This window comes from Amblyraja radiata, chromosome 5 (assembly GCF_010909765.2).
Source record: "Amblyraja radiata isolate CabotCenter1 chromosome 5, sAmbRad1.1.pri, whole genome shotgun sequence".
Lineage (NCBI taxonomy): Eukaryota > Metazoa > Chordata > Chondrichthyes > Rajiformes > Rajidae > Amblyraja > Amblyraja radiata.
Window position 1 is genome coordinate 51,470,448 of NC_045960.1, and position 19,351 is coordinate 51,489,798.

At 40.9% G+C, this 19,351-nt stretch overlaps 1 protein-coding gene across 1 annotated transcript in view; it reads right to left on the reverse strand.

Moving 5' to 3' along the window:
* The window catches only part of trdn (triadin), a 353,412-nt gene that overhangs the window by 123,475 nt on the left and 210,586 nt on the right, over window positions 1-19,351 (reverse strand). The window contains exons 33-36 of the mRNA XM_033022051.1: window positions 17,525-17,551; window positions 16,279-16,323; window positions 15,653-15,697; window positions 531-581 (exon numbers count right to left, since the gene is read on the reverse strand). Coding sequence (XP_032877942.1) covers window positions 531-581; window positions 15,653-15,697; window positions 16,279-16,323; window positions 17,525-17,551 — 168 coding nt within the window. The remainder of the gene's footprint in view (window positions 1-530; window positions 582-15,652; window positions 15,698-16,278; window positions 16,324-17,524; window positions 17,552-19,351) is intronic.

A 19,351-nucleotide genomic window follows, 5' to 3' on the forward strand; every position in this document is an offset into this window, starting at 1 on the left:
AAAGATCATAGCCTTAAGATGACTGGGAAAAGATGATGGGAGCAAAAGTATTTTTATCACACAGTGAGTGAGTGATTATATATGGGAATGCATTGCTTGACAAGTTGGTAGAGGTAGGTTTATTTGAGACTTTCATAAGGTAATTGGAATCAGGATCTGAGAGAAGTAAACTGCAGCGCCAAAGGAAAATAGCTGAGGAGTCAGACGAGCTGCATTTCTCCTGCAGGTTGATAGCACAGAGTTGAACGGCCTTAATAACAATTCTATTGACAGATTATTCTAGTTAAAGAGGAACTATAAGCAAAAAACGAAACCACATAATTCCAAGAATTAATTGAATTCTAGGCAACTCTTCTTTTCCCTTGTGTTCCAGGGCACACATGTTAATGGAAGGGCAAGAAAAACATAAGCATGTTAATATGATGTTCTGGTCTCATGGGGTCCAGCAGGCTTCATGTAGCAACTCCACTTGTTCACAAACTTGAAATTTAGTAACTTTATTTCCATGATTGCATAATATACCTAATTACCTTTCTCCTTTGGTTTGGTTGAAAGTTTTCTATGCTCTTCTTTTATTATTTCTACAAAAAAAAATGGTTAGTAAAGTTTTAGAAATTATACATATAACACTTATTTAGAAATTTTACATATAACAATAAGGTTAACAGTCAGAATTATCGTCCCAGAATGGAAAAATCAAATACTGGAGGGCAGAACTTTAAGGTGAAAGGGGCAAAGTTTAAAGGAGATGTGTGAAGCACAGAGGGTGGTGATTGAGGCAGATATGATAATGACATTTAAAAGACATTTGGATAGGCATTTGACTGTGTAGAGAATGGAGGGATATTCCATATACCCACCACCCTTTGAGTGAAAACATTGCTCCTCAGGTTCCTATTAAATCTTTCCTCTCTCAGTTTAACCTTTGCCCTCTGGTTCCTCTTCCCTGGGTATAAGGCTCTGTCCATGCACCCTATCAATTCCCCTCATGATTTCCCCGTTCATAAGATCACGCCTTAGCCTTCTGCGTTCCGAGGAATAAAGTCCTAGCTTGCCCAATCTATCCTGCAGCTCATCGCCCTCGAGTCCTGGCAAGATCTTTCTTTATACTTCTATTACATTGTCATGTTTTGTGTGTTCTCAATCAAGAGGGTTTCGTGAATTCTAATTTACAATAAAATTAAAATAATGTTGTACCTTCAAGTTCCTGAAAAGTTATCATTCTTGTAGATGTGTGAATGTTAAATATATTTTCACTCACCTTTCTCTAATAAAGTCTTTGTTTTTTCTTTCTTTGACTCTATAAACACCAAGAGAAATTTGGCATTTTTCATTGAAAAATATCCTTACAACAGGAAACATACAAATGTAACTGTGGTTTGGGTACTTGAGTTCCGTGTTATAGCGTGCAGAAAAATGAAGTTTTCAATTCTCTCAAATGACATTGTGGTAAGCAATTTGTAGAATAGGGACATTTGGAGACATTGCAACATTTTAAGGCTCTCAATGGTAAATAAATGAGTGGGAGTCCCATTGAAACACCTGGGATTCATATTGGAACACCAAAATGTTGCATGTGTTCATCAATGGCAACATCTGAGTCTGCTTTAGGTTCCATCAGATTAATATCTGAGGTCAGTCCCTTTCTCTCTGTCCACATGTGTAGACTACAAACAACCCTAATGGTCCATCACTGTGAAGAAACTATCTTTCTCACAAATCATAGTCACAGAATCATAAGCATGGAAATATACCCTTTGACCCATCACTTCTGTACCAGCTATCAAGCATCCATCTACTTTAAATCTGCACTCCGCCCATTTATTTTCCATCTTAGATTCCCACCAACTTCCTTCTCACCACATTTGCACCCTTCACCCACCCATGAATCTCCTGTCATCCATCTGCTCGGGCAGAACATAAAAACCAGCATCTCTTTAAAATGTGGATGGAAACCAGAGCACCCAGAAGAAACCCATGCGCCCACTACAAGAATATGCAAACTCCACCCAGACAGAAGAAGAGGTCAGAATCAAACCTGCGTCACTCGAGAGGTAAAGCGGCATTGCTCAGCTAATTTGGTATTGCAATAATATTTCCTCACCTGTTATAACTAGTCTGCTGCTAGTCCATTTCACCACTCTACAACCCATAACATCACTCTACAAACACTTGCTGTAATTCTTCCATTTTATTGAATAATCACACCAACACTGCCCATAATTAACTCTAGGAAAGAACTGCAGATGCTGGTTTAAATCAAAGATAGATACAAAATGTTGGAGTAACTCAGTGGGACAGTTTCAAGAGGGTCTCGACCCGAAACATCACCCATTCCTTCTCTCCAGAGATGCTGCCTGTCCTGCTGAGTTACTCCAGCATTTTGTGACTACCCATAATTAGTCTAATGGAGAATATACTGCATCCCATCATTAAAAAATACCATGAAACGTTATTATTATTATTATTATTATTATTATTATTATTAGAGAATTTTGTGAAATCCAATTTTCAATCCAATTAATTGTTATTTCCAGTATCCAACTGTCTATAATAATATTGATCTTTTGAACTTCTGAAATATCATCGTTCTTGTAGATAGGCGTGGATTCAAGACTTCTTTACTCACCTTTGTCTTCTAAAGTCTTTGCTTTCTCTTTCTTTGACTCTATAAACAAGAAAAAGAACTTTGGTATCAAATATCCTTACAACAGGAGAGATACAAATTTCACTGTGGTTTGGGTATACGTCCACATTGTAGGGTGCACAGCTTTCTACTCTCCCAAAAAACATTTTGAAAACAATTTATAGAATAGGGACACATGGAGACACTCTGTGAGGTTTTTAAGTGCTCTCAATGTTAGAAAAAAATGCGTTAGTCCTGTTGGAACACCAAGTTGCAGTATGTCCCCATCAATGGGGGGAACATATGAGTAATTAATTTAGGTTTTATCAGATTAGTATCTAAGATCAGACCCCTGCACTTTGTGTGCATGTGGAATCCAACAAGCAACAACTCTGCTTTTCCTTCACTGGGGATGAACTACCTCCGTCATTAATCTTAGGATCACATAATCATACGCAAGGAAACATGCCCTTTGACCCACAATTTCCCTGCCAACCAAACACCCATCTAACTAAAACCTGCACTAATCCCATTCTTTTCCCTCTTGGATTCCCATCTACTTCTCCTTTCATCATCTCACCACCACTCACCCATCCATAATTCTTCTGCCATCCATCCGCATTAGAAGAATGTGCTATAGCCAATTAACATGCCAACTAGCACCTCTTTGATATGTAAAAGATAATCAAAACACCTAGAAGAAACACATGCACCCACAGACTGCAGAATGTCCACAGACTGCAGAAGAGGTCAGCATCGAACCTGAGTCACTGAAGCAGTAAGGCTGCAATACCAGGTATTTTAGTATTGCTGTGTGTTGCAGTGATATTTCCTCGCCTGTTGTATCCAGTCTCCAGTCAGTCTGTTATTAAATCTACATTGAATGACATATCTCTCAAAAAGGAAAGATTTTTATGCATACAGGGAATTTAGCATGCTGTTCCTAAAGTGAAACACACACAGTTGTACCAATGAGATGGAACTATGAAAGCTTTCATACATATCTTGGGATTGCTTATATAGTTTATAAGGGCTCCATTGCTGAAAACTAGTCGTAAGCCAATTTCTCATCACTGAGTTAATTTCTGCTGTAACCCTTAACATAATCACTCCAGACACTTGCCAAAATTCTTCCATTTCATTTAATAATCACACCAGCACTACTCATAATTAATCTAATGATTAAGGTCTGAAGAAGAGTCTCAACCCGAAACATCACCTATTCTTTTTCTCTAAAGATGCTGCCTGACCCACAGTTACTACAGTTTTTTGTGTCTGTCTTTGGTTCAAACCAGCATCTGCAGTTCCTCCCTACACATTAATTGAATGTGTCCAGTCATTAATGAATACCATAAAACATATTATTATTATTATTATTATTATTAATAATAGCTTGAAAATTGTCATAGAATCATATGGAAGAATTTGTGTAAAATTGGATTTCCATAAGGGGGAACATGATTTCCTCTTTAATGAAAATGAAAGAATGAACTAATAAAATCTTCACAAAATTCTTCAGTGGGTTTCTTTGCAATTTGCCGCCTCCTTTTAATGAAAGAAGGTTTTGTGAAAGCCAATGAGTAATCCAATTAACTGCTATTTGCAATAGTTTATGCAAAGCCTTGTGCTTATTATAAAGTTGTTCCTTCGAGTTCTTGAAATATTATCATTCTTGTAGTTGTGTTGATTAAATATTTCTTCACTCACCTTTCTCTTTTAAAATCTTTGTTTTTTCTATCTTTGTCTCTATAAACAAAAGAAGTGTACTTTTTTCATTTATAAACTTACTTGAATTTGAATATGTTTATTGTCATTGCACAAAACTGAGCAACAAAATTCAATTTGCTTCTCCTCCGTTAAAAGAAATACAACACGACAACCAATACACATATGTACAGTTAATAGCAAAATAATAAATACATTTTTAAAAGAGTTTAAAAGAATTTAGCGGTATTCCTCGAAGTTACTTCTTGCTTCCCAGTGTTCACTATTGGAGTTAAGCTCTTTTATCGCACATGGGTAGAAACTATTTTTTAGTCTACCGGTGCGAGCCTGCAGAGACCTGAATCGCCTCCCAGAGGGTAGCAGAGTAAAAAGGTGGTTGGCAGGGTGGGATGTGTCCTTCTTGATATTTATGGCCCTGCGCAAGCATCGGGCCTTGTATATGTCATCCAAGGAGGGAAGGTTAGCGTTTGTAATGCGCTGCGCAGTTTTTATAATTCCCTGCAGCGCCCTCCTCTCAGCCACAGTACAGCTGGCAAACCACACCAGGATTCCATAGGTGTGGATACTTTCCACGGCGCATCGATAGAAGGACAGCAGCAGCGGCTGTGAGACGTTAGCTCTCCAGTAGAGACCTCAGGAAATACAGCCGCTGATGAGACTTCTTCAAGAGAGTGACGGTGTTCATTTGCCATTTGAGGTCCTGGGAGATGTTTATTCCCAGGAACTTAAAGTCGTTGACTCTCTCCACCATGTCTCCTTTGATGTATAAGGGAGCAGGTTCCTCTCTCCTCTTCCTCCTGAAGTTAACGACAAGTTCTTTTGTCTTTGATGGGTTTAGTACCAGGTTGTTTTCGGTACACCAGACGGTCAGTTTTTGGACTTCATCCCTGTAGGCAGACAAATCTCTGTCTCTCTTCATACAAATCTCTAGTCTGAAGAAGGGTCTCGACCCGAAACATCACTCATTCCTTCTCTCCAGAGATGCTGCCTGTCCCGTTGAGTTACTCCAGCTTTTTGCATCCATCTTTGGTTTAAACCAGCATTAATGATAAATAAATGAGTGGGAGTCCCATTGAAACACTAAGATGCTGCATGTGCCCATCAATGGGGCAATATCCGAGTAATTAATTTAGGTTCCATCAGATTAGTCTCTAAGATCAGACTAATGATATCTGTGTTCATGTGGAAACCAATAAGCAACAACTATGGTGATCCTTCACCTTCATTAATCTTGAGTCACAAAAACATACACATGTAAACACGGTCTTCAATCCACCGCTTCCCTGTCAACCATCAAATACCCATCTACCTTAAACCAGCACTCATCCCGTTCTTTCCCTTTTGGATTCCCAGCAACTTCCCACTCTGACTACCCCTCCACCCCTCATCCACCACGCTTCTTCTGTCATCCATCTGCACTGGCCGAATGTATATTGCCAATTAAAGTACCAACTAGCATCTCTGATCTGTGGAAGAAAATCAAAACACCCAGAAAAAACCCATGCACCCACAATGAGCCCTTGCTTTCCCTCTCTCCATCCCCCCCCCCCCCCTTCCCAGTTCTCCCACTAGTCTTACTGTCTCCGAGTACATTCTATCTCTGTCCCGCACACTTCTCCTGACATCAGTCTGAAGAAGGATCTCGACCCGAAACATCATCCATTCCTTCTCTCCAGAGATGCTGCCTGTCCCGCTGAGTTACTCCAGCATTTTGTGTCCACCTTCGATTTAAACCAGCATCTGCAGTCCTTTCTTACCCACAATGAGAATGTGCAAACTCCACACATACACCTGAAAAGGTCAGGATTGAACCCGATTGACTGCAGGGTAAGGTAGCAATGCCTGCTATTTGAGTGTTGCAGTGATATTCTCTCCCCTGTTGTGTCCAGTATATTATTTTATCTACATTTAATGACATATATTTTTCCAACTATATGTTATGCCTCTAACCAAAAGGGTTTTTTTCTGTGCACATGGAATGTAAAATGCTTGTTCACAAAATAGAAACAATGAGAAGTAACCACTAAAGTTATCACACACATCCAGGGACCGCCTGTATAGATTGTAAACGTTCCATTCTTGAGAACTGTTCCGAAGCCAATTTCTCTGTAAGTCACAAACATAAGGGGGAGGGATTGACATATTGGGAGTATAATGATGGAGTTAAAGGGGAAAGTGAATACAGGAAAAGTTACAAAAGACTCCCAAATTGTGAGAGGGGAGGTGAAGTCAAAGTGTTGTATATAAATGCGCAAAGTATAATAAATAAAGTGGACTAGTTTGAGGCTCAGTTAGAAATTGGCAAGTATGATATTGTGGGAATTACAGAGACATGGCTGCAAGAGGACCAGGGCTGGGAACTGAATATTCACTTTTCCGATCGAAAAGCCAGACAGGTGGGCAGAAGGGGTGGAGTAGCTCTGTTGGTGAGGAATGAAATTCAGTCCCTTGCGAGGGGTGACATAGAATCAGGAGATGTAGAGTCAGTATGGATAGAACTAAGGAAATGTAAGGGTAAGAAGACCCTAATGGGAGTTATCTACAGGCCCTCAAACAGTAGACTGGAGATAGGGTGCAAGTTTAATCAAGAGTTAAAATTGGCATGTCGCAAAGGTAATGCTAAAGTTATTATGGGAGCTTTCAACAGACTGGGAAAATCAGGTTGGAACTGGACTCCAAGAAAGGAAGTTTGTGGAGTGCCTCTTAATGGATGGATTCTTAGTGCAGATTTGATGGATTCTTAGAGCAGCTTGTACTGGAGCCTACCAGGGAGAAGGCAATTCTGGATTTAGTGTTGAGTAATGAACTGGATTTGATAAGGGAACTCGAGGTAAAGGAGCCATTAGGAGGTAGTGACTATAATTTGATAAGTTTTAATCTACAATGTGAGAGGGAGAAGGGTAAATCGGAGGTGTTGGTATTAAAGTTGAGCAAAGGGGACTATGGAGCCATGAGGGAGGAGTTGGCCAAAGTTGATTGGAAAGATACTCTAGCAAGGATGACAGTGGAACAACAATGGCAGGGAATAATACAGAAGGTGCAGAATTGGTTCATTCCAAAGAGGAAGAAAGATTCCAAGGGGAGAAAGGGGCGACTGTGGCTGACAGGGGAAGTCAGGGACAGTATAAAACTAAAAGAGAAGTATAACATAGCAAAGATGAGCAGGAGGCCAGAGGATTGTGTAACTTTTAAAGAGCAACAGAAGATAACTGAAAAGGCAATACGGGGAGAAAAGATGAGGTAGGAAGGTTAGATAACCAAGATTACAAAGGAGGATAGTAAAAGCTTCTTTAGGTATGTGAAGACTAAACAAAATAGTTAAGGCCAAAGTTGGACCCTTGAAGACCGAAAAGGTTGAATTTATTATGGGGAACAAGGAAATGGCAGATGAGTTGAACAGGTACTTTGGATCCGTCTTCACTAAGGAACCCACAGACAATCTTCCTGGTGTACTAATGGCCAGAGGATCTGGGGTGGCAGAGAAACTGAAGGAGATTCACATTAGGCAGGAAATGGTGTTGGGTAGACTGGTGGCGGGGACAATGCTGGAGTCAATAATTAAAGATGAAATAGCAGCACATTTGGATAGCAGTAGCAAGATTGGTCCGAGTCAGCATGGATTTACGAAGGGGAAATCATGCTTGACTAATCTTCTGGAAATTTTTGAGGATGTAACCAGGATAATGGACAAAAGAGAGCCAGTAGATGTAGTGTACTGGACTTTCAGAAAGCATTTGATAAGGTCCCACATGGGAGATTAGTGGACAACATTAAAGCACATGGTATTGGGGATAGGGTGCTGACATGGATAGAAAATTGGTTGGTAGACAGGAAACAAAAGGTAGGAATTAACGGGTCCCTTTCAGACAGGCAGGAAGTGACTAGTGGGGTACCGCAAGGTTCGGTGCTGGGATTGCAGCTATTTACAATATATATTAATGATTTTGATGAAGGGATTAAAAGTAACATTGGCAAATTTGCAGATGACACAAAGCTGGGTGGCAGTTTGAACTGTGAGGAGGATGCTATGAGGATGCAGGGTGACTTGAACAGGTTGGGTGAGTGGGCAGATGCATGACAGATGCAGTTTAATGTGGATAAATGTGAAGTTATACACTTTGGTGGCAAAAACAGGAAGGCAGATTATTATCTAAATGGTGTCAAGTTGGGAAAAGGGGAGGTACAACGGTATCTGGGGGTCCTTGTTCATCAATCACTGAAAGTAAGCATGCAGGTACAGCAGGCAGTGAAGAAAGTGAATGGCATGTTGGCCTTCATAACAAGAGGAGTTGAGTATAGGAGCAAAGAGGTCCTCCTGCAGTTGTACAGGGCCCTAGTGAGACCACACCTGGAGTATTGTGTGATGTTTTGCTCTCCAAACTTGAGGAAGGACATTCTTGCTATTGAGGGAGTGCACTGTAGGTTCATGAGGTTAATTCCTGGACTGTCATATATTGATAGATTGGAGCAGCTGGGCTTGTCTATATTACTAAAAGTCTGATCTTGACCGATTTTGGCCCACTGTGCTGTGATTTCCGGGAGAACGCCGCGACCTACGGCCGTCATTTTTGGCCACCTTACTCACAGCACCCCTCCACCTTCCCGGACCGGAGGATTTTTCCCATCGATGAAAAATCTGAGAGATATTAATGTTTTTTTTAAATTTGCATTCTCTCATTCTGGCGGCAGTGGGGGGGGGGGGGGGGGGGGGAACTATAAAACCTGGAAGTGTAGTCCCTCACTCAGTCTCTGCCAGACCCAGGAAGCGAGAGAGTCACGGCTCTCTGAGCTGCGAATAACATTGAACGCACGTCTACTCCACGATGAGTCCCCTCGATGCGGCTGTAAAGTGGCTGCAGCCCAATTGTTTACCTCGCATTTAAAAAAAGTTTGTGTTCACAAAATGAATTTTGGTTGTCAGGTGGCTGCAGCCCAATTGTTTGCCTCGCCTTTTTAACAAGTTTGTGTTCACAAAATGAATTTTGGTTGTCAGGTAGCTGCAGCCCAAATGTTTGCCTTGACTTTTTAAAGTGTTTGTGTTCACAAAATGAATTTTGGTTGTCAGGTAGTTGCAGCCCAATTGTTTACCTCGCCTTTTTAAAAAGGTTTTGTTCACAAAATGAATTTTGGTTGTCAAGGTGGCTGCAGCCCAATTGTTTGCCTTGGCTTGGCTTTTAAAATCGTTGCAACAGTTGGATGCCAGCCCAAGAGTCCATTCGGCCCACAATGTCTATACTAGCCCTCTGGAAACCAGTACCTTTGGCCCACAACACCCATACAAGCACAACAGACAACTGGCGAGCAATATTGGAATTGGTGGAGAGGTGGAATATTACGTTGGTGACCAGCCCTCCCGTGTGATGCTGGGGCCCAACGGGTCCCATTTAGTCTAGTATACTCTAGAATTTAGAAGGATGAGAGGGAAACTTAGATACATAGAAAATAGGTGCAGGAGTAGGCCATTCGGCCCTTCCAGCCTGCACCGCCATTCAATATGATCATGGCTGATCATAGAAACATAGACATAGAAACATAGAAATTAGGTGCAGGAGTAGGCCATTCGGCCCTTCGAGCCTGCACCGCCATTCAATATGATCATGGCTGATCATCCAACTCAGTATCCCGTACCTGCCTTCTCTCCATACCCTCTGATCCCCTTAGCCACAAGGGCCACATCTAACTCCCTCTTAAATATAGCCAATGAACTGGCCTCGACTACCCTCTGTGGCAGGGAGTTCCAGAAATTCACCACTCTCTTTGTGAAAAAAGTTCTTCTCATCTCGGTTTTAAAGGATTTCCCCCTTATCCTTAAGCTGTGACCCCTTGTCCTGGACTTCCCCAACATCGGGAGCAATCTTCCTGCATCTAGCCTGTCCAACCCCTTAAGAATTTTGTAAGTTTCATCCAACTCAGTATCCCGTACCTGCCTTCTCTCCATACCCCCTGATCTCTTTAGCCACAAGGGCCACATCTAACTCCCTCTTAAATATAGCCAATGAACTGGCCTCAACTACCTTCTGTGGCAGAGAGTTCCAGAACTTATTGAAACATATAAGATTATTAAGGGTTTGAGCATGCTAGAAGCAGGAAACATGTTCCCAAAGTTGGGGGAGTCCAGAACCAGGGGCCATGGTTTAAGAATAAGTGGTAAGCCATTTAGAACGGAGATGAGGAAAAACTTTTTCGCACAGAGAGTTGTGAGTGTGTGGAATTCTCTGCCTCAGAGGGCGGTGGAGGCTGGTTCTCTGGATGTTTTCAAGAGAGAATTAGATAGAGCTCTTAAGGATAGCGGAGTTAAGGGATATGGCGAGAAGGCAGGAACGGGGTACTGATTGTGGATAATCAGTCATCATCACATTGAATGGCAGTGCTGGCTCGACGGGCCGAATGTCCTACTCCTGCACCTATTGTCTATTATAACCCATAGAATGTCACTCTGTACACATTTATTTGAATAATCACACCAACACTACCCATAATAAATCCAAGCAGATATATACTGTATCCAGTCATTAATGAATACCATGAAACATGTAGTATTATTACTATCTTTAAAATTATTTTAACATCATATGGGAGAATTTGTGTAAAAATCAGATTTCCATAACTCAGGTCATTTAAGACCCAATGAGCCACTATAAAAGTTCATTTAAAGGGTTCCTGTAACCCATTTGATTTCATGCCAGGAGTTACTTCTCTAAGAAATAAACACAGTGAATCAATATTAAAGAACACAAATCAAACACACTTTTCCTTTAAATAAAACTCTAGTGGCAATATAATTCATGGATTGTAAGTGGTCTTGTCCAGTGCAATATCGCACCTAAAAAATTGCTACTATTGGAAAAACTGTTGGAGGGATTTTGCTTGGTGCCTTTTAGCACCGAGGGTGAATGAATGCAGGTTTATACATGTATAGCTGGCAGAGGTTGAGTTTGGGTTTGGTCATGCAGAACTCACAAATTGCCTACATAACCTATGAGTGCATATGCACAGACAGAAATGCTGTAAGAATGTAGCCAGTCAAGCACCAAATGGTGGAAAGAAAAAGCAGTCAATGTTTTATGTCAGCAACCCTTTTTCGGGAGTAAAACCGATGGAATTCCTATTGAAGAGAAGAGGACAACTTCATCAAGGTAGGCATACCTGAAAAAATAATGGATGTTTTGGGTCAAGATCCATCTACAAACTGAAAAAGGGTCTTGACCCAAAGGATCTCAGACTGAAGAAGGGTACAACCTGTGACATATCCATTCATCCTCCGAAGATGCTGCCTGACCCATTGAGTTCCTCCAGCAGCTTAATTTTTTGTTCAAGATTCTAGCATCTGCTGGCTCTCATACCTTAAAGAATAGTTGCAGTGAAATCAACAATAAAGAAAAACAAATAAAACTGCAGATGCTGCAATCGGAAACAGTTCTGTGGAACGAACTGCAGCTGCTGGTTAATAATAATAATAATAATAATAAATTTTATTTATGGGCGCCTTTCAAGAGTCTCAAGGACACCTTACAAAAATTTAGCAGGTAGAGGAAAAACATGTAAGGGGAATGAAATAAATAGTAGAGACATGACTAGTACACAAAGTAAAGACAGAATACAATTCAAAACACAATATGAGGCAATTAATGCACAGATGAAAAGGGAGGGGGACGTGGGGCTAAGGATAGGCAGAGGTGAAGAGATGGGTCTTGAGGCGGGACTGGAAGATGGTGAGGGACACGGAATTGCGGATCAGTTGGGGGAGGGAGTTCCAGAGCCTGGGAGCTGCCCTGGAGAAGGCTCTGTCCCCAAAACTGCGGAGGTTGGACTTGTGGATGGAGAGGAGACCGGCTGATGTGGATCTGAGGGATCGTGAGGGTTGGTAGGGGGAGAGGAGGTCAGTGTGATATGGGGGGGGGCCAGATGGTGGAGGGCTTTGTAGGTGAGGATCAGGATTTTGTAGGTGATCCGGTGGGAGATGGGAAGCCAGTGAAGTTTTTTGAGGACTGGAGTGATGTGATGCCAGGATTTGGTGTGGGTGATGAGTCGGGCAGCTGCGTTCTGGACCAGTTGGAGTCGGTTGATGTAGGTGGAGCTGATGCCAAGGAGAAGTGAGTTGCAATAGTCCAGTCGGGAGGAGATGAAGGCATGGATGAGTCTTTCAGCAGCGGGAGGTGTGAGAGAGGGTCTGAGTTTGGCCATGTTGCGGAGATGAAAGAAGGAGGTTTTAATGACATGGTGGATGTGAGGCTCAAGGGAGAGGGTGGAATCCAAGATCACGCCAAGGTTGCGGGCCTGGGGAGATGGGGAGACAGTGGTGCCGTCGATGGTGAGAGTGGGGTTATTGATTTTGCTGAGTGTGGCTTTGGAGCCTATGAGGAGGAATTCTGTCTTATCGCTGTTGAGTTTGAGGAAGTTATGTTGCATCCAGGTTTTTATAGCTGACAAACAGGAGTTGATATGGGAGACCACAAAAGGCCACAAGGTGCTGGAGTAACTCAGCGGGTCAGGCAGCAACCCTGGAGAATATGTAAAAATGAGGTCTTAATGAGGTATTGGGCAATCTTACTTGTTACAATTGATATTAGTTTAGTGAGCAAGGACAAGATAACATGTAGAAACAAGTGGATATTTCACAACATGACAGTGACAGCGAGATTTAAGAACAGGAGTGTGAAAATAGGCATTCTGTACAAGAAGGCATGACCAGATAACCTATCAAAATCTTAACCTATAACACAATGAATTCTGCAGTAATTTTCTCAAGCAATTTACCCACATGACATTGCATTTGTATAACCTAGGTTTAATTTCCATGAAAGTCAAAAAATGCCATGGGACTAACATAATTGAATAATTTATAAACATACAAGAACATCCAATCCCTTACACAGACCTTGCCCTGACATGAAAAGAAGGCTTAGCAAAACTGGTAAAATCACATGCACCAGATTTGTCAGCATGCAGCTCCTTTAATGCCCGATTAGCAAGAATCAGCAACAAGGAATTTCAGCTGCATTAAAGAAAAGCATCCAATGGCATAAAATATTTAGATCAATTTGATTGTGAAGATTAGTGCAGACTCAATTATAATAATCGTTCTTGATACATTATTGACAACATCTTAACTCATTCCACCATGTTCGACTATCATCCCAGTAGTCATTGATCTAAAATACGTGACATTCTGGCAACATTACCGTAAAGGCCAAGATACGTCACAGGTCGAGCTTACTGTTTGAAGAGAAAATATTTATTTCACAAAAAGCCACCATACCATTTACCTTTCTATTTGTTCATTGTGCTTGCACATTAACCTGTAATGATTCATGTGCAAGTGCACCAGCTCCTTCTGAACATCAACATTTTCCAATTCTATTATTGATTGATTGATTGATTACTTTATTAATCCCCTTATTCAGGGGAAATTCTGATGTCCTTGCAGCACACTAATAAAAATACAACACAGTATTCATAAAGAAATTCAACACCAAAACATCCCCCCACAGTGATTCCCACTGTGGGGGAAGGCACAAAGTCCAGTCCCCATCCTCTTGTCCACCCATAGTCGGGCCTATTGAGGCCTCCACAGTCGCCGCCACGGCGCCCGATGTTCTCGCCGGGTGATGGTACTCCGGCGTCGGGAGAACCCCCAGCGGCTTGGGGCGCCAGGAACGGCCGCCTTCCCACCGGAGCCTGCGGCTTCCAAGCCAACAGACCACGCCAGACGGAGCTCCGCACACTGGCGATCTCGGCAAGATGCAAGTTCAACGTCGCAGCTGGCCGCTCCGCAGAACCGCGGCTCCACGATGTTTTCCTCGGCGGTACCAAGCATACTGGAGTCCCAGCGCGGCGACCCAGGAAAGGCATCGCCCGCTCCGCAATAGCGCTCCAGCGCTGCACTGCCGCCAAAGCCGATGTTCTGCGCCGCCGCCAACGCCGATGTTCTGGCCAGGTCCCCCCAGGGAAACATCGCTCCAGGACCCGCTGGTAGGCCGCGAGGACAGGTCGAAGTCGCTGCTCGGAGGAAGGCAACCCCTCCGACCAGGTAGGGACTTAGAAAAGCAGTTTCCCCCTTCCCCCCCACCACCCCCCACACATAAAAGATTTAGACCCCCTGACTGTACACTTAACGAACTAAAAATAATAAAAAAGAAGGGGAAGAAACGGACAGCTGCAGGACAGGCAGCCGTTCAGGACAGCGCCTCCTCCGGTTTCGTTCAAATGAAAAAAAATCTCCACTTTATTTTATCTACCAAAGCAGATTATCACATTTTTCCACTTTACATTCATTCTGTTGTGCACTTAGCATGTCCATACAACTAAGAATAGTTGTATACAATAGAACTATTGTATAGTTCCATACAATAGAATAATGTCCCCCCCCCCCCTCCTCCCCTCCAACCCCCACTTCCCTGAAGCTTCTCTGCGCATTCTTCACAACTCACTCTGCCACCCTAATTTGTATAATCTACAAACCTGGATAAACTATGATTGGTCCCTCATCATTGTGAACATCTATTTATTGTTATTTAAGATAATCAACATTTGCAGTGCTCTTGGTTTTTCATCCACTGATAGACTAATTTCACATCACCACTCTACTTGTAGCATGGCAAGTTATGGACACACCAAGGGCTCATCTTGGTATTTGTTAAATTTGCTGAAGGTGACTTTCTCACCATCTTCCCCTGCAGTATGTTCAAATTCCCAACATACTGTGCTGATCAGCCCATCATAACTCTCCCTCCTTTTGTTTACACGCTAAACCTATAATCTGTGATACATAAAATGTTCCTGCAGCTTACAAAATAAATTAAGACATATTGTTCAGAGAGGAAGCATTAAGAAACAGAAATCTTATTAACATTATAAACCAATACTTGTAATGTAATCCTCTACTGCAGCATAAATACATCCAACAGAAAAATGTATTACTATGAATTACCCATAAATCATGAGAATAATATTACACAATAACTCTGATTAGATTAAAGCCACAATATTTATTAAAAATACTGATTGCCAAATTTGACCAAGAAAAGAAAACTAAATCAGTGGAAAACAGTTGAGCTGTAAAGAGCCACCAGTGGTGGGAGTTTGCCAACAATATTGACACGTGTCAACACTGGAAATTCCCATTGTTTATATTGACAACAACTGCAATGACTAATGCTCTCATAGAAATTGGTCTTCAAGATCAATACTGAAGAGTATTCAATAGAATATTATTGATAAACTGTGAAGTATATTGTCTCCAGTTGGCATTAACTGATCTGAAATATGACAAAATCCTGTTATTAAGAAACAAAAAAATACCTTTCTTTGCTGTATCTGAAGCTGTGGAGTTCTGCTTCTGCGGTTCTGCAAAAGTGACAGAGGAAATATTAAACTATGAGTTAATTGGCATTAATACCAAATACTCTTCACAGATGGTGATTTTTTTCCAATATTTTGGGGTATTATTTAAAATTCCTATCTTCTGCACTATTTTGTTTTCTACCTTCATGTTATTTCTGGTGATGATGCAATTTAATAATAAAAGGTCCACCCAATCCTTTACTGACAACATCACCAATAACTCTGATTAGTTCAGAGGCCATAATATCTCTTGGTAATTCATGAGTCAATTGCCAGATATGATCAAGATAATGAGACCAAATCAGTGGGGAACTGTTGAGATGCAAGTGGCCACCCAGTCTGAGAGTTTGACAGCAATATCATGAATGGACAAGTGAACATGCTGGTAATTCTCATTGTATACATTTACAATAACCATTGCAAAGACAAATATTTGCATAAAAATCAGTTTTCAAGATAATTGCATGGGCTTTGAACAGTTCACTTAGAATTTTGCTCGTAAACTATGTGAAGTTTATTGCCTCTAGATGGTATAATCTAATTGGAAATGTGCCAAAATCATATTCTTACAAGACAACAAATACCTTTTTTTGTTGCATCAGGAGCTGCAGGTTTCTGCTTCATTGGTTCTGCAAAAGTGACAATGGAAAATTTAAATTATGATAATTTTAAGTATTGTCTGTTCATTGGCACAGATAGTGAAACCTCCCAACAGATGCCGAGGGATTTCCCATGCCATCAACTATTATTTAAGATTCCCATCATCTGCAATATTTTGCTTTTCAACCACTTAGACAAATTTCATATTCCATCTCTCTGCCTGTGGCCCTATAAATTACAACACTTCAAATATTCATCTAGATCCTTATTAAATCTGCTGGAAAGATTACTGTCTCAACACCTTTCCTGGCAATGTTTTGTAGATTATAATATGCTTTGGCTAAAAAAATATTCTTCATAATTTTAATCATTCCATTCAAAATCTCTCCCCAAAGAGTCCAATGATTTACATACAAAATCTATAAAATGTGCTGTGTAAAAGGCTTGTGCAATGCTTTACAAAATGAATTAAAGACATGTAAGTTCAGAGAGGAAGCATTAAGAAATGGAAATGCCCATGACATTATATGCCAGTACTTGAATTGTAACCTATTAATGAATTATAAAAATGTACAACAAACAAATCAACTTAACTTGGGTCAATGTCTTAGCATTCATGTTGAATTTTTAAATAAACATTTTGCATATCACTGTTTTATCTGCAGAAATTCTCAGAATGAGTTCAACTAGACTGTCTGCATCATGAAATGCAGGCAATGTGAAATGCACATTACATTCTCCATCTCCTTAAAAGAAAACATATGTCATATAAATACTTATTTTTAAGATAACAGCACATTGCAGAAGGCTGTAACAAGTTAGTTCAAAGGTTCTACATGTATTTAACTATGGTGATGGCCTAGCAAAGGTTTCATTTAACACAGACTTGTTTTTTTCACTTTTTTTATGTTTTGCTGAGGAAGGAAACAATTTCAGATTGAAGGAGGAATGCTGGAGGACACCATTGCTGAAGCCATCTAATAAAATAACCATAGCAGGGCATTGAAAGGGCATTGAAAGGGAACCTCCTAGGTTGCCACTTTATGGGAGTTATGGGTTTCGACCCCAAGGTCCCTCTGTATATCAATGCTGTTAAAGGTCATGCCATTAATTATATATTTTATCCCTCACATTCAACTTTCCAAAGTACAACATCTCATATATTTTTTCTACATTTCAATAGTTACAAAACATAATGGAAGAACTGGGAAATTTTAATGATGAACTAACCTTTTACTTTCTCTTTTGTAGACTTAGCTGAAATTACAGACAGAACAATTATAAATGCAGAATATAAAGGAATAAAAATGTACTCGTAGATTGTAAAGTGAAACACCAGTTAACTATGGATGTAAAAGACTACTCAACCTATCTTGATTTGTGTTCCGGGGGAGCTCCAAATGGCTTTTAGTTCAACTACTGAGTAGTTTCTTAAATATACAACATTTGCATTTGCATTATTTCATTTGGAATTTAACATCTGTGATTCATAAAAAAGAATTTGCCGTTAATCTGTCATAGTTATAAAGGTCTGAATGTGTGCTACTCTATCCTTCTCTGCATCTTAACTTTGAGTAATATTTTTCATGAGTTTCTTTTATTTCTTTAACTATCAGATCACATCTCAATAGTTCCTGGTGTTGTTTTCTTCATAACTCATTTCAGGCATGATATGGATCTGTTTTGTGACATTTCTTTATACAGGTACTAAAATCATCTACATGTTCAATAATCAATCTAGTAAGTGCAGATAATACTTAAGCTGCAATATGATCACAGGTTTGTACAATTTGATCCCGAACTCCACTGTCATTTCACTGTACATTTTGTATGCTATGAGAAAGCCAGCAGTACAGCACAGAGCAGCTGCAGGCATGGAACAGGGGCACGGAGACCATTGTTAAGTTATCCCTACACTGGTGCTGGAAATCATTTTTTAAAGTTCTTCTTTCCGTAAATGGCCATTGCTGGCTCTACCAACGTTTATTGATCATCCCCAGTTGTACCTTGGAAGGTGATGCTGAGCTGCCCTCTTGAATTGATACAGTCCTTCTGGTCCTTCCACCGTGATGTAGGTTAGAGGGTACCAGCAATGTTGAAGGGGCAGCAATATATTTAAGTTCAAATCAGGGGCCATAACTGTTTAGGGTGGGAGACTAGCTGCTTTGTCCTGGATGGTGTTGGGTTTTGGGCTAGTTTAGTGATACTAAGGATGCAATCACAAAGACATGTGGAGAGTATTCCATCATGCTGCAAATTTGTACCTGGTAGTTAGTGGGAAAGCTTTGGGCTGTGAAAAGGTGAGCCATCTACTGAAGAGTACCCAGCATTTGATATGCTCTTGTAGTCATGGTATATATATGGCTGGTCCAGTTGAGCTTCTGATCAATTGGTGACCTCTAAGATGTTCACAGTGGGGGAGATAGCGTTGGCAATGCCACTGACTGACAAAGGAGGGTGGTTAGACACTTGTTGGGGATGGTTATTGCATGGCCTATCTTTGGTATGAATGTTACCTCCTGAATCATTTGTTTCATTTGGTAAGGGGGCGCAAATAGAATCAAACAATGAGCAATCATGAGCAAATATTCCTATTTGAAGATTATGGAAAAGTGGAATATGATGGCATCACTGGAGATGTGTACTCATAGGTTGGCATGGATATAGGCATGGAGTGCAACCAAGGTTTACAAGGTTAATTCCCGGGATAGCTGGACTGTCATATGCTGAGAGAATGGAGCGGCTGGGCTTGTACACTCTGGAGTTTAGAAGGATGAGAGGATATCTTGTTGAAACATATAAGATTGTTAAAGGTTTGGACACGCTAGAGGCAGGAAACATGTTCCCGATGTTGGGGGAATCCAGAACCAGAGGCCACAGTCTAAGAATAAGGGGCAAGCCATTTAGAACGGAGACGAGGAAACACTTTTTCTCACGGAGAGTTGTGAGTCTGTGGAATTCTCTGCCTCACAGGGCGGTGGAGGCCAGTTCTCTGGATACTTTCAAGAGAGAGCTAGATAGGGCTTTTAAAGATAACAGAATCAGGGGATATGGGGA